This window comes from Haemaphysalis longicornis, unplaced genomic scaffold, assembly GCF_048455015.1.
Source record: "Haemaphysalis longicornis isolate Haplotype H1 unplaced genomic scaffold, Haemaphysalis longicornis Haplotype H1 scaffold_9, whole genome shotgun sequence".
NCBI classification, from domain to species: domain Eukaryota; kingdom Metazoa; phylum Arthropoda; class Arachnida; order Ixodida; family Ixodidae; genus Haemaphysalis; species Haemaphysalis longicornis.
In genome coordinates, this window is record NW_027526460.1 from 140,951,814 (window position 1) to 140,968,026 (window position 16,213).

A 16,213-nucleotide genomic window follows, 5' to 3' on the forward strand; every position below is an offset into this window, starting at 1 on the left:
GCAGTATAGCTTTAACCAGCCGGGGAAATTTTCGTGTCCTCGTCAGCAGAAAACTGCCAGGCTAGTGCTGGCTACACAAAGAAAGATCCCAGGCTATAGGCTATAGCTACACCCAGGCTACGCAAACTACTGGCACCGCCAGGGATCTAGCCTGTACCCTTAGAGAAGCGGTGAGAGACCCCGTAGGCTTGCGGGCTCAGCTACGCCTACACGTGGCGACGGGCATGCAGATGGTCGTTTTGTATTCAGCGTCTAGGGAGGGGGAGGGCGCTTTTTGGCGGGGACGCATGAAACAAGACTAAGGAGGAGGCAGTGAGAAAGGTGACGCCATAGTCGCACGTGCCGCCCTCCTCCTCACGTTTAGAAGACACTCCTCTCTGTTTTCTTTTTGCCGTGGCCGACGCAGCTGCATTCGCGACGCCGCCCCCACGAACACCAGGTAACAGCTGCCAGAGTCTCTGATTTCACTCTTTGTAGAGCCACGTGTGCGAATTCAATCGCCAATTGGGCAATCGCTGTGGGTGTCGTTCACAGCGTCGCAGTCCACCCACCTTCAAAGCGGGGATTGGAGCCATTTTTTTGTGTTTTTCACAATCTTCTTTTTGCACTACTTACTTCCTTTTCTCCGTTTCTGTTTTCCGCCTCTCCGTTAGACCACTGGTCGCATTCTACTTCCTCCTGTCGCACCTTGGACGCACACAATAACCCATTTCATTTCTAGGTTCACATAATAAAATTTCACTGCCCCGCTTTACAACCAGTTCGGGTTACATTTAGCGTCGTCGTTGTGCTGAACATGCCGTTCGCACGAATGTTTTCGTTTGCGCAACTCAGCAGGGGTATTTGTAAGCTTACCCAACTTCGCCTGTAAATATTTCACGAGTAAAACTACCAGTTGCGTTAACACTTCAAAACAAGCGAGGCTGTCAGTTTTCTTTTCTAAGTGTAATCTTGTTGGATTGTTCATAAACCGGGGAAATATCCTGCTGGCAAAATTTATAAGCACTGCTGGTGCGTGAAAATTTTCACCTGCCAACTTAAGGAAACATGACAACACCACAATATATTCTTGCTGGTTTTCAAAGCATTCTCTGGGACACCAGACGCCCTAAAACCTGCTGGTGATATCGCAAATATTTTGTCGTTTAGCAAATGTTTTGCCACTGATTTTAAGTCTTACCGAAAAAATAAAGATAGGGTAACATATTGCCAAAATGTTTATACAAAGAACCGAAGCCTTAACATAGACTACAGGAGGAAATACAAGCTGTAGTGAACGAGAGGCAGTACGTCATATGCAGCTATGCATTGCTTGCGTAAACTGTAGAGAAAGAGCAAACATGTCAAAATAGGTATTTGATAGCTAAGGTTTACAGTTTCCATTTTCTGTCTAGCAAGTAAAAGGGTACTTTCCAGCAAATGTTATGTGTGGCGTTGTAAAGTTGCAAAATGAACTTATTCCTGAGTTGGCCGCCAAAACTGTCAAAACCTGATGCCATACAACATTGGATAAGACGAGAACGTGAAACGTACCAGCCTGACTTTCTGCTATGCAATGGGCTTTTTACTATCTTAATTAAGAAAGTTTTGATGGCCAGAAGTACTGCTAGTGACTCAAGATTGGGTATGCTATGGAGCGGTTCAAGGGTTTGTTATCATCTTTCGAGCTTTTTCTTCTTTGAAAATAATTATTGCAAAGCTTTTAGTCCTCTGCGACTCCACGGGTTCGTGGCATCAACATGCAATATTGTCCCGAAAGTATGTCACAACTGTATGCATTTATATGCGTATTTCAGTTGTTTTTCGTTTATTGCACTAATTCTCTGTCTGTTATTTTTTTTTGTTTTCACAAGGTCGCTGCTGTAGAGATCCCGGATTATACATGGATTTTGGCGGGTTGTGCACCTGTGCCACCGAAGGTGCAGCTGCGATGGCCCTCGACCTTTCCCAGCTTCAAGATTTCAGCAGCTCCTATACTGAGTCCAAGGTGACCTCTCCAGAACTCTGCACGGCCGCAGAAAATCGACCCTGCCGCATTTTCGAAAGTCTTCACGTCTGGAACGAATTCCTCTGCCACCTCCGGCTTGAACTGAGAGAACAATCTCCTTGGGAGCTGTGGCTCGTGGCGTTGGACTACCTGGGTCGGGAAGGTCGCTCAGAGCCGCAGAGACACCAGGCGGCTAATCTTGTCTACTGGCTCCTTAGAAAACATCGCTGCGTCGTGGGCTTACAACTGAATGGCTGGATTGAATTAAGCGAATACGAAGACCTCCTCATTGGCGCCCTTTGTTCCTCGTCGAAACTCAAGAGCCTGAAACTTCGCTCTTGGTGTTTTGAATATCTTCTACGGCTTCCAGAAATTGCGCGGGCAATCGGCAACTCAACGGCGCTGGAGGAACTGGAGTGCGGCGTGATGGAACTCTGGCCTGACATCATCGGCCCGCTGTGCTCGCTGGTGGCGACGTCATCGTCACTCAGTTCACTCTGTTTGCTTGATTGCCGCTTTAATGCACTTGACGCTAAGCTCCTCACGAATGCGCTGACAAAAAGCAGCACGGTCAATGCGCTCTCCATAAATTCCAGCTGCCTGATGCCCGAAACTGGAGACTACAACGTGGGCTTTGCTCGCTACCTGGAAAACAGCAACACTTTGACCACACTTGTGATTGCGGGCTCCGCATTCGGGCGACTCCAGGAACTGAAAGCGGTCGTTGCCGCTTTAGAAAACAACCGAACACTCTCGAAAGTTTCTTTGGAGTCATTCATTGTTGACTGTGCAGCTGCAAAAGCGATAGAAAAATATCTGGGCAATAATTCTGTCATTCGGAGCTTCAGTATAAAATATTGCCACTGGTATGAGGGAGGCCTGGTACGGCACAGGTCTCTAAGCCCGTGCAGTGAACGGTACGACACCGATGACTTTGGCGTGCTTTCGGAAAGAGTACACCCCTGGCTTTCTGTCCTCCGAAATAATCGCTCTCTTGAGGAGCTAAGGCTGCAGCTGTCCGGCTTTTCTCCCGCGGAGTGCGCGGCATTTTTGAAAGAGTTGAGCACGAGCCCCAACCTGAAGAAAGTCACAATAGAAGATCTCTACCTATATTTTTCCTGCAGAGGGCGTCGTACGTGCAACGACGCCTCTGGAAAGGAAACAGAAGCTTCTCCAAGTGACAGACCTGATGTCATACTTCTAGGTTGCAAGCAACTGCGCAAGATTCGGGTTCGGTTTCACGACGCGTGCGATAGGCTGTGGTTTACCATGGCCCTGGAAGCACTTCACTTATGCCAGCACGTCACATCTCTGGAAATCGACTTCAATCTTTCGGTTATAGACGAACGAGTAGCCTGTGATGCAGCTGAATACATAGAAAAAACTAAAGTTTTGAAAAGCTTCACGTTGACTTTTGAAGGTTCAGTGGACGCTCCGGGAAATGGAAGTTCAAAATGCAGGATGTGGCTTCTAAGCGGACTCTCTCGCAATGGATCCGTTACGAGATTCACGCTGAAAACGATGGTACTAGACGAATTTCAGTCCGTTTTACTAGCGAAGACGGTAAGGTGCAGCACAAAGCTATGCAACCTACGCCTATTCGCAACGTCCAGAATTATTGACGCATTCGTGAATCATCTGTCGCCGGAGTTTTCCGACAATTCAACGCTCGTTTCTATTGATTTCGATGTCGGAATAGTGGCGGTGACACCTCAGTACTTTGCTGTTAAGGAAGTCGTTCGACGAAACTCCAGCCTGGTGACGCGCGCCGCGCACTTCGTCATGGGAAACAGCAGCAGGCGTTGCGTAAACGCGTTGGACCTGGTCGCGGACAGCCCTGCTCTGATCGACAAGGTCTGCGAGCTGGCGTCTGTACCTGAGGAGGAAGCCATCGGGAAAGTGCGAGACAGCCTGCGGAACCTTCAAGGACTCAACGACTTCATGCGGGCCACGGGGGTGGTGAGCCGGAGGGTGTCTTGCGAAAGGCTCAGCCAAGAAGACCTGCGACTGGACGACCTGGACGACGACTCCTGGTTTCACGTGCGAAGCTTCCTGAAAACGTACCACGTCCTGCCCAGTGATTGTAAACCGCACTTACGCCGTGGTGAAGTAGTGGGGCTAAGTGTGTGAGCATCGAACTTTTCTGGTGCATTTGGAATGCAACGCTTCTCTAGATTTGAATGAACTGAGCGATCACTCTCGAACAAATCAGTAACAGCAATGGTCAACATATTTAGATACGGAGCGATAACCGAAACCCACTTGAAAACTTAGTAAGCTTTTAGGCATATAAAAAATGTAATCGAAGCATTTGTGTCAAGATTTTGCGAATCAGTGTACTTTGGCTTCGTTTCTGTGGTCAAATTTGTTCAAAAATGATTGAAATCAATGTTATGTTTAAATCAAGGCATTATATACCGGTGGCCCAGTGTGCACATAAAACTCTTCCGGCACTACCTCATGCTCATGCGCAAAAATATCCGGTTGCGGGAAGAGTTCACAGTAAGGGGAGAGGTTGAGTATGGGTATATCGTGTGCACCTGGTTCACGGTATAGCAAAGATGTAAGGGGTTGTGTCGTGCTTCTGGGAACAGCCTAGCAGACGACGGTTGCACTTTAGGGATCTTTATGCGCGTGCTAACTACTCTCGCTCATTTCTCCGCTTCGCACCATGATAAGACGCTGATTCACCCGCTGGTCGACGCTGCTGTGATACCAGCCTTGCGTTTTAGCTTCGCTGCTTAACCATGTCGACGGAATGCATGGGCACGTGTGGATTGATGGGCTCACCCGCCGTGGTGGCCGAGTGGCTAAGCCGTTGTGCTGCTGAGCACGAGGACGCGGGTTAGATTCCTGGCCGCGGCGGCCGCTTTTCTGACGGAGGCGGAAAGCAAAACGCCCGTGTGTACGAGATTTCGGCGCACGTTCAAGATCCCCAGGTGGTCGAAATTAATCCGGAGCCGTCCACTACGGCGCGCCTCATAGCCTGCGCTACATTGGTGCGTTAAACCCCGCGATCAATCCATCAAAATCAATTGATGGGCTCGTTGGTACTTCGACATCCTTGAACAGGATGTTCACAGCGCACTGAACAGGACAGAGGGAGGGACGCGGACACAGCGCTGACTAACAATTGTTATAGCGTTGTCCCTCCCTGCTGTAGTACGCTGTGCTTCAACGAGGCATAGGCACGTTCTTTTGTTTCGCGAGTTCGGAATGGGGGGGGGGGGACTGCCATTTGTAAATAGATGGTTTGGGGGCATGGGAGTTACGAATATTTGATTGCTTTTATTCGCCCTCCCTTTGTGAAAATCGATTCATTTCTCAAGTGATTTGAAACAATTTTAATTTTGATAAGAGGTATTGGTCCTCAAAGATTTCCTACAATCAAAATTTCTTGATTCCATACGTTGCTTTAGCTTTTACTTTTAGCGGATACGTACTCAAGGGCACTGAGAAAAGGAGAAGCGAAACTAGTCAAGCCATTGGGAGCAGAACCAATGTAGCGGCCTTTGATTTTATTAAAGCAGTCATCCGGGAGCACCGATCGAAAACTGTACTACTTCCGCCGTGGTGGCTGACTGGCTATAGGCGCTGTGCTGGTGAGCTTAACCACGCGGGTTCGATTCCCGGGTGTGGCGGCCGCTCTGGTGAAGAAGAAAAGTGAAAATGCCCGTGCGTTCGAGATTTGGGTGCACGTTAAAAATTAATCCGGAGTCCTCCACTGCGGTGCGCCTCATCGCCTGTGTAGCGTCTGAAACCGCATAAATAATCAACCAGTTCTGTAGTTCAGGGGAAGGATGCGATGCGAGGTGAATTCCAAAAAAAAAAAAAAAAAAAACTTCATAACACAGTGCATAGTTTCACCCGATATATGATTTTTCTGCTTTGATCAAGACCGTTAACTGGTCCTATTTATTTATCAGAAGACGCTGCGCTACCTTGGTTCGAGCTATTTTTCTGCACTATAGAAAAAAGGGCCCATCTCCCCGCGAGGGGGACTCGAGTAAATGCGTCGCATAGGGGGTGGGCGTATTGCGTTAACGTTTAGTGTTTGGGGAGTTGGCGGTAGTGAATGCGTTGTATCAGCAGCTTCTTGACGTAGTTTGAATGAGTCAAGGATATGAGGCGCGTTCGTAGCCTTCCATTCTGTGTCGGCTTTGTGGCGCAGTGGGTAGAGCACCATGTACCTTGCGTTCCGCCCGCAGGGTCGTGGGATCGAAACCAGGCGCCGGTAAGTATGATTTTTTTTATATAGTGTAGGGGGAGGGGTGTGAACCTGTTGTTGAGAGCGAGGAGGGTAGCGTGATGCGGGAGAGGAGGAGTGGGGGAGAGGGCGCACCTGGAACGGCTCTTGCGGATGCCGAGGCACGCCGACAACGTCGGGTGACATCGTGAGTTAAAGAAATGCTCTGCATTTAAAAAAGCGAAAAACAAATAGGAAGCTACAAACATGACAGTTTATTGCGCGCTCCTCGGCAAGCCCCGTATATTTTTTTTCAAGCGCTTGAAGCAGTTGAAGCGCTTCAGTTCAGTAACATCTCTCAAAGGAAATAACCCTTAGTTAAATAAAATGGTTGCGCTAAAAAGGGGGGCGCGGACGGAGTGAAGACACACACGGCGCACTCCTGTCCTCTGTCCTCACTCCGTCCGCCAGAGCGGAGACGAAGGCGCACTCTGTCTTCCGTCAGAGGACAGGAGTGCGCCGTGTGTGTCTGTCCCCACTCCGTCCGCGTCCCCCTTTTTAGCGCAACCATTTTATTTCACTATGGAGTACCAACGTTCCCACGACGCTACCCTTATTATGAAATAACCCTGGTGATGAAGGACCCAACACGTAGAAGGTACACATACATGCAACTACTAACGCCGAATTGCATACCATGCATGGTGAGCTTTTTTCAACTACAGAGCTGTTTAGGCCGACACAAATCCGTCCGGCGTACCCAAAAGCCTCGAAGCCTCAAGAAAAAAATGTGGTTGATCCCTCTTTCATAGGAATCGGTAAAACACGAAAGTGAGATGTCCTTCACAGGATCAGTTGAATGTTTATTCTGCATCGGTATGAACTTGCACATCGCTATTTATACCTCGTCGGTATGGCACCATCAGTCTTATGAACATTGGACACTGGATTGCACGCGCCGAAGCACTGCGTAGACCCGAACGAAACCACACGCGCTCTCGAACCATACGAACGAAACCGAACGGATTGCCAGCGAATCGTTTGGTGAACTCACGGTCCGCTGCAGCGAAAGAGCATGATTTGCGGGGCTGTCTTGTGGCTGTGCTTGGCGAGCGACAACCTGCTGGCGCGTCGCTTTCGCAAATGTGTCACCACTGTGTCCATGTTCCGGGGAGTGTACGGCAGACGGTTGCGTTGCAACGAGCTCAGCTGGCGCCAACTGCCGGCGCTCATCAGCACCGTGATGCACTGCTTCGCTTAACCTCTCCTAGACGGCAGCACCATCGAAATAGAGGAGGTTATAGGAAAGATATATGGCGCGTTCATACGCCGTAAGCTCGTAGCAGAGTCGGTAAAGCGCCTGGCACCTTCTGTTGCAGCTCGAATCCTGGCGCAGCCGCGTTTTTCTTGCTGTGTCATTTCCGTGACGGATATGACGTCAGTCAAATCTTGGTGGATCCCGGCATAAAACACTTTCTTGTTAAAGAATGTGGTTGGGGAGGTCCCGGGAATCGATGGCGGGACGTTAGGCCGTGAAACCGGCAACCTAACCACCGGGGCCCCCAAAGGCGCGAGAAGTACTGTGTTAGCAGCGGTGGGGAACAATAGCGTGTGCAGCCAATTGGAAAGAAAAAATGCGGGCTACGGCCCAGCTCAGCTAACCCTGGATATGCAAAGCGAACGCTTGGCTTAGCCTGGTTGAGTCTTGGTTTCACTCGGTCAGTTACCCTTTGATTTAGGTGCAATTATTACTCGTCCAAAGCCTGCCTTGGTCTCTGGTTGTGATCCCGCTGTTGCGCTAGGATCGTGCAGAACCCAATGAGAAGAATGCCGGACGCACACACAGGACGGAATGTATTTACAACATATTTAGCCACTCAAGGAGATGAAGGTCACTCAAAAAAGAAATGTTCGCAAAACGGGTTCGGTTAGCTTTCCACGGCAGTGGCTGTCGCTAGACCCGCAAAACAGTTGCGTTGAGCACGGCTCACAGGTATGTCTCGTTGGGGCGCAGTGGTCGTCGAGGTTGATGGTCGCAAACTTGGCCGGCCGCTTCACGGACAGGTCACCAACGAGCTGGTGTGGGACGCTCCGGAACACCTCCGCGACCAAGCACACCAGGCCCGGAAGTCATGGCCAGGACTTAGCAACCCGTCGGTCCGAGCAGGAGCATGGAGCCGCTGACGCACCACGAACGTCGGCCTCGCAGCAGCAGAAACCCTGGCTCGAGCCGGAACGTTACGACACGGCAGAGCCTTGCGATCACTCGTGCCCGAGCCGCACCCAGACGGAAGCTCGCCATGGTCACCGATGGCGACGGTCTCGTAGCGGACGGCACGTCGACCGGACGTCTGACGTGGGAATGCCCAGTCCAACCGTGCCCTGTCTCGGTCGCCCTGCACTTCCCGGGTTCGTAGCGCTTGCTCGCACCACGCCCTCGTCTTCTTCTTCTCCGTGGTGTCTTTTTGCCAGTGGCCACTTGGTGTCTGCCGCGTTGTGAAATCTTCTTTCACTACTTTCACCGTGCCCCCTCCGAGCCACTCATCACATCACCCCCACCTTAAGAAAGTTGTTGGGGAACAACTATTCTACCACAGTGAAGTGCGGAGCCCAGATGCGCTTGATTCTGGCGTTTTCCGGGACGAAAGGCTTGTCGGGCCACACCTGTGGAGTTGTCAGACGCCGCTTGCCGCCGACGGCCCAAAGCCTCCAGCTACCGCACAACGATCGCAGAAGACGGCCCGGTCCCGCTTTCTTTCATGGCCAAGCTCGCATGCACGCGGAGAGTCACGTGGACAGGCGTGAACCAACTGCGGACAGCGCATGCGCCAAGCCACCAGCGGCGGCGGCAGCGGCGAACGCGGCCCTCGGCGAAGTTACTAGGCCCTTCCGAGTACTGTGAGGCGCAACTGCGGCCGAATGAAGGCGAAATCCTCGGCGACGGCGAAACCGATCGACGAGATTAGTAATGCTGTGCCATAAAAACGCTTCCCGCTGGCAAAATGGAACCCGAGTCCCTCGTGTTTTGAATCCAGCGTCTATTCGACCCAGTAGAGGGACGGACGGTTTGGTATGCTCAGTAGCCTGAAGGGACAGGGCGCAGGCTTGCTAGGAGTCCAAATGAAGGTGACTTTCCGGCACGGTTGATGCTGAGACTATTACAAAATATTACCGGTTCGAAAGACAGCACTGCCTTCCTCCCCATCCTAAACTCTCAAAAGAAGAAGAATTCATACTTGGCCGACTGCAGAGCAATACCTTCCCTCACCCAGTCCGCCTCCATGTTACCAACGCAATTGCCGGCCGAATGCGAATTCTGCTTACAACCGGGTACTCTTCCTCACATCATATTAGAGCGAAAGAAAAACCTCAGTCTCCCCCCTCTTCCATCCCCCCTTCCCACCCCTGAGCTGTGGGAGAACCTGGTGACAAGCAGCGATCTGGATGTCCACACACATTTGGCCTCCAGAGCGAAGGCTGCCCGCTCATCACATGGCTTCCTGGAATAGCGAACCATTCCCACGTCACCGGCTCAATAAAACGTTTTTCACTCACTCTATTCGATTCAGCTACCATCGCATTGCAGGCCCACAGACAGACAGACAGACAGACAGACAGACAGACAGACAGACAGACAGACAGACAGACAGACAGACAGACAGACAGAACAACTTTATTTGGCCACAGCTGAGGCGATTAGGCCGGTGACGTCTTCTCCATCGTCCGTCGGGCAGCAGGGCCCCTTTTGGGAAGGGGTCCCGTGCCTTCGGCCAAGCGGGCCAGGTCTTCTTGAACTTGGGGGTTTGGGTCACGCAGGGCGGCCTCCCAGCGCGCCTCGCTGGTGATGGTAAGGAGAATGGGATGGGATCGGTGCGTGGATAGTGGGATGCTGTCACAGGTCCATATGGCATGAGATAACGATGGGTGAGGGATCGAATAATATGGACATGCGTCTGCGTAGGTGTCGGGAAAGATCGCACACATGATGGCAAGGGTGGGGAAAGAGCGGGTCTGGAGCTGCCGATAGATGACCGCCAAGGATTAGGATAGAGATGGGTGAGGAGGAGGAAAAATGGCACCCTCCAAGCGGTAATGGGCGAGGATGTCCCCGTATGTGTGCAGCCTGTCCCGTAGAGTGAATATCCCACTATCATTGCCGGCGCCATGGAGCCCCCAAAAGACCAAAGCTCGAGCAGCTTCGTGGGCCGCAGAGTTTCCAGGTAGCGGGGTATGGGCGGGAGCCCAGACGAGAGTGAAAGAGCGGGATCGAATGTTCTGTGCCTTCAAAAGGACTGATAAAGTTGCTGGGGAACTCTTGCGTAAAGAAAATTTAGAATGGCTGATTTAGAGTCACAGATAATAGTTGTTTGAAGGTGGGGACTGTGGGTCATAGCCAACGCGATGGCGATCTCTTCTCCCTCCGTGGGGGATGTCGTAGTTAAAGGAGCCATGAAGAGAAAACACAAGTTTGGTTCATTCAAAAGATTGTCTCGTTAGAATCATACTGACACCACTTTTAACGTAAACTTCGCTCAAATAAGCTACATAATTAGGAAAAACGGGAATGGTCATGCGACCCACCAGCTCATTTCCCGCAACAGAACCTATGATGTCACATGAGCTAAGCTCTGCGATTGACGGAGGCTGGCAGAAGCAGACGCAAATTAGGTAGAGCTTACTAACTAGACGAACGAGCGATTTGCGCTTAAATTTAGGGCACATTCTTTACAAAGCAATAAGAATGATGGGACAAACAGTGGAAGTTACGAAAGCACATGTAAACATGGAAGTACTGATGCGTTCTGCTGTTCGTACTGCGCACAGCATGCTTGGTTTAGCTGCACAGCACTACGGGGCTTGGGGTTGTCTCAGACGACACTGGCCGATTGACGCAAGCAACGGTGTCTTACGTGACCCCATTTGTCGAGCGAGCACTGTTTCAGGGAACGAATATTTTCTCCCAGAACAAAAACAAGCCAGGTTTAAATGCGGGCAGAAACAAACCAAACGCTTGCCACGGTATGGTGGCGCCATCTAGGTTACGGAACGTAAAGAAACGCGGGAACAAACCAACACCGCTGTACAGGGTGGCGACAACCTTTGAACGGTCCCGTTCCGCCGCAATTGGGCCAACGGGCTCAACGCGTTATTCTTTTCGTTTCCCACGAGACCTAGCAACGCGAAACAGACAATATGATTCAAACTTCTTCAGTAAACCGCGTTGCGGCGATAATTTTAGCGCGGTTTTGACACAATGACTTGCTTCGGCGGCGAGCGAGCAACCGAAAATGGCGGCGCCAGCGTATACGTGTCTCTACCCTGTACGGCGGATGCGTGAATGAAGGTATTCTAGGCTGCAAAGCGGTCGGTTCCTGTGATGTCATTTGGGACCACGAAAACGCACGATTGAGCGGGAAAATCAAAATTTTAACCTAAATTGTTTAATTTCTCAGGGAATAAAGCACCGTTTGTATCCGGACAAGCGCTGGGGGCACTATAAAACACGAAATCTTTCGAATAAAACCAACTTGCATTTTCTCTTCATGGCTCCTTTAAGGAGGCGGAAGCGAGTTGGACTTGTTTCGAGTCTGCGGCCGTGCCCGCCACATGTTGACTAGGCACTTGGGCAGCACCCTCCAAAGCTCGTTCCGATCACTCGCCATCTCACAGCGTGCGCTATGGTCGCCCTTTCACAGAGCCCTCCTCTGGCCCTCCTCCCGCGCTGCTGTATCCTCTCCGTGGCGCGCGGTTGCGGGCTCACGCTGCCCTGATTGTGGGACTTCAACTTTTTTTGGTCCACCTATTCTCTGCACATCATAACGCGCTTGCTTGAAACATAGATTTAAGTCTTTCGTCTTATAAAACCAGCACACCGGTTTAGGGCATGAACAGTTCGGCTACGAGATTGAAGGTCATAATTGGTTATCGCGTGCCAACACCTGCGTGCAGGGCTCTTTGCACAGGACCACTCGGACGACTAATAACAAGACCACTCACGCAGGGATTTTATGTGATGAAAGTGAGAAGGTGTTTCAATAAAGAGAACGAGAGAAACCAGGAGCCCAAAAAGCACTCGTTTCGTACATCTTGGCTGAAGAAAAAAAACTTGTCTGCTGATTATGATACTGCCTAATGCGTAATTGTAATCGTCCTGGATCGAATTACTAGCCATGATCGGACTGCCTGCAGAATTGAAGAAAATAGAAGGCCTACACCACAGCATCTATGCAGATGATTTCACGCTTTGGGTAACCGGCGGCAGTGATGGCGCAATACATGACACCTTACAGGAAGCAAGTAATACTATAGACGCATATGTTTAACCAAGGGGTCGTGTATGTTCACCAGAAAAATCAGAAGTACAGGTAAACCTGGATGTAACAAACCTCTATGTAACGAAGTCCTGGATTTAACGAAGTTTTTCAATTCTCAGTTGCCAACCACATTGGAACCCATGTGTTCGTGACCTCTATGTAATGAAGGCATCGCGACGGTTAACTGGGATGTAACGAATCTCTACGCTGATGAGCCATTGTTTTTCGCACTTTTTCTGAAAAATTTTGCTGCAGAAATGCATTAATTTAGCGAACTTCGTCCGCACCGCAATATACCGTGCGTTTCAAGTGTGAGTGCGGTGTCGATTGAGTGCTAGGCCTACCTGTCGGCGTGTAGTTGCGTGTCTCAGCTGCTATCTGTGGTGTCGGTTCGTGGGTGATGAGTTCTGCGGCCACAAAACGAAAAGTTTTAAATGTTGTCTCCCCCGGCGAGGAAGAAGAACGTCACCGCCCGGTACAGTATCCCAGCTAGCACCCTCTCAACAGTCTTGAGTTCGGAAAAGAGCATCAAGTTCGCGAAGAGGCGCCCTTTCAGCATCAGTTTTTTTTTCTTGAAATGGTTTAAGGCACCGAAAAGTATCAAAAGTGATAGTTAAGTTGATCTTGCTTCTTTGGAGAGCCGTGTAGTGACTAAGCTCGTGGGAAAGCAGCAGGCACAAATCGCGCAGTTTCAAGTTAAAGCTTTCTACCTCTACCAGCCAATTAAATCTTTCGTGGCGGGCTGGACAAGAAACTCTCAACGCGGCTGGGGAGGCGGAGGGCGCTTTAAACTCACGGAGGTACAGTGTAGATGGCGCGGCGATAGGGCGCTATTACGCTGAGTTCCCCGTGCTCACCCCGCGGCGGGCGCGTCGGCGGAACCCGTCCATCGGCTTTGTCCTGTGCTTTAGAGACGGTGTTAGGCCTTGTTTTGGCGCAGCTTCGCGTCTGTTGCGCGCTTCCTTCGCACGGCTTGAATAACTTGTTCGACAGCACCTTCTGGGTAACCAGGACCCAACGGAATTAAGTGGTCGTACGGCAAAGATACGTTCAAGAATGGTTTGCAGGGCGGGAAAACAAAATATAGAGACCACATAAAGACATCTGGCCGCCAGAGAAACGCCACCTTTTGTGCACTGCTTACCACGAACGCGACTACGTTTTGTAAGTTGGTGAATACCAATTCGGTCGTGTTTTAAGAGGTATTACAAAAGGCGAAAGCAGTAACTCGTTTTGATAAATAGCGATGATAAAAGTTCCATCAGCTTTCTCGCAATTCTCGAACTTACGAGACTAGTTTAAATCTGTATAAATGGGAATCACTAAGCTCACAGGCCGTATTGATTCGGTGTCTGCGCTTGTGTCGCCCGGTGGTGCAGCCCCGAGCTAGCACATCAGGATGGCTTGGTTCCGCTGTCTCACCCTTCGGAACACACTCCTCTCCGTTTTCTTTCTTCCGACGCACGGCCGGGCTAGCGGCGGCTCGAGCCCGGCCGTGGCTGACGCGGCTGCGTTCGGGACAGCGCCCCCGCGAATCCCAGGTAACGGCTATTGCCGTTCTTAACTTGTTCACGAGTATGCATGCCACTTCGCCAGTGACCTCTCTTAGCCCACAGCCAGAGAAACACACCGCTGCCCGTATACACAAAGAACAACGAAAGGATAAGGCACAATCTGGTAAAACCAATCCACAATCACCATTGCGGATGTTTTGGAAGACGTATCCTTTGCGGACTACGTCTATGTGGTAGCGAGTGCAGGGGTGTGTGGTGCACGGGCAAATGATGACATCACGTTTAAGTTCAGACGGCCAGACCCTGTCGCTGTCAGCGGCGGGAAAGAGGAGGAGAAAGAGGAGGGCGAAGCACCTGCACTGTGGCGTTCTTCTGGGATAGTAATGGCCCGATTGAGAGCACCCTGCAGTTGTTGTTGTAAACTTTATTAAAATGGAAGGCCAAAGTGTTCTCCGGTTTCGAAGGATGTGGCGAGGAGGGCTTCCGCTACGTTCGCTCACCAGAGAAAAAAATGCTGAATGCCGCCTTCAAGGACAAAATGCAGACTACAATCACGAACGTTTTCAAGCATAACATTTTTGGCATGTCATACTTGCACTCCATACGCAGAGTACTGGTGAAAGTGAAGGGGTGACAAGTGGTTACTCCTTCACTTTTATTACTTCACACTTTCGTTATTTCGAAGAGATATTAGTGATATGTCTTCACCTTGCGCTTCGAATTAACGATCTTGAATTCCCTGTACCTTATTCGGCAATATAGTATTTGCTTGGTTTAATGCTGCTCGGCTGATGCCACAAGCAGTTGCGTGGGACAGTTCATTACCCCCAAGCCCTCCGTGTGCAGAAGTCAGACACGTTGAGTTGCCCTGCCGTTACGTTCTTGTAGCCTTGCAGCATTGCGCTACACGTGATATCCGTTCTTTACTGTAGCTGCATATGGCGGGTCATGACGCGTTTGGCCCGAATTGTAACGATCGCTACAGCCATTGCCGCCTGTTTTGGAAATACAGCATTTGCTGCGAGTATTGTCGCTGACAACAGAGCCTGTCCTGTGCGGCCCACTGCCACTACGGCCATGACTTTGTCCCTGGGATAGTCTGCAGCATCTACTAATGTTGCTTCGCAATTGTTGCCAGATTGTTCTGCGAGGGCCCAGCTCTGGCCGTACGCCCGGCCATGTCGTATCCATGTTCAAAGATAGTGGAGCAGTTGCCGGCGCTGAGGCGGCTTGCCATCCCCATAGAGTGGCTCGACGGCTTTTACTGTTTCGGTGTTGTAAGAGTGACACCCTACTCAATCGCTAGGGGTCCCTCCGGCGCTCCACCCTTGCCCTTGTCTCTCCGTTCAGGTAACAACTTCCTGGCAGATTTCACCTTTGCGAAGAGGTAGGCACCGAAGAATCCAAATCCGCGCAGCTTCGACTTTGGCAATTAGGGTCTCTTGGACGGCACATGTTTCCCCGGGCACATGTCTATTTTGTGCCGCACTGCCAGTGATGAAACTCTGGATTACCTCTGGGGAGCATGTCCAGAACTTCACTCGGCACGAGTTCGCCACGTAAGAAGCTTCGGGTGCTTCCAGGGCGGCCTCTGACATTACCCTCCCAACGCACCGTCCCTAACAATTTTATTCAGATTATCACGTGGGCCATACTTGCGTAATTAAAAAGCATCGACGCGTTTGCGCGTAACCTGCGCTCTCGAGGAGACAAGTCACTAATTCTTTCTCGCAGGCTACGGCACAGACAACGACAAATCCCGGTTAACACATTAAATATTTCAAGCAAAAAAAAAAACCACTAAAAATGAATTAGAATGGTGAAAATCACGAGTTTGATTCCGCATACAAATAGATGTGAACTGGGCTGCTGTGCTTTGAATGAACTGACGCAGTTCGCATTGTTCTGTGGTTTAAATAGACCAGATTTTAAATCAAAATACCTACTGAAGATTTTATGAGAGCCACAGATGCACGGACAAAGTTCGTCGCTGTGTTTTTCGTTAAGAATTAGAAAAAGACAGGGAGAAGAGAAGATATCGTGCAGATACGAAAAACAGCTGCTCGTGTAGAGCTGATTAGATCTGATAGGCATTTAGGTGTATTCCTCTGATTATTTTCGCCATTTTATTATAAAGTTAGACCAAGGATCAAAATCCCAATAAAGGCACAAAAAGTTTTCTGGAATAAGAATGCCACACGAAGATCATGGG

At 50.3% G+C, this 16,213-nt stretch overlaps 1 protein-coding gene across 1 annotated transcript; it reads left to right on the forward strand.

The window, feature by feature from the left end:
• The first annotated feature begins 1,859 nt into the window (after positions 1-1,859).
• LOC144151829 (uncharacterized) lies at positions 1,860-4,449 on the forward strand. The gene has a single exon (XM_077682975.1). The coding sequence runs from the start codon at positions 1,883-1,885 to the stop codon at positions 4,115-4,117; it is 2,235 nt and encodes a 744-aa protein (XP_077539101.1). The 5' UTR covers positions 1,860-1,882; the 3' UTR covers positions 4,118-4,449.
• Positions 4,450-16,213: the final 11,764 nt, after the last annotated feature.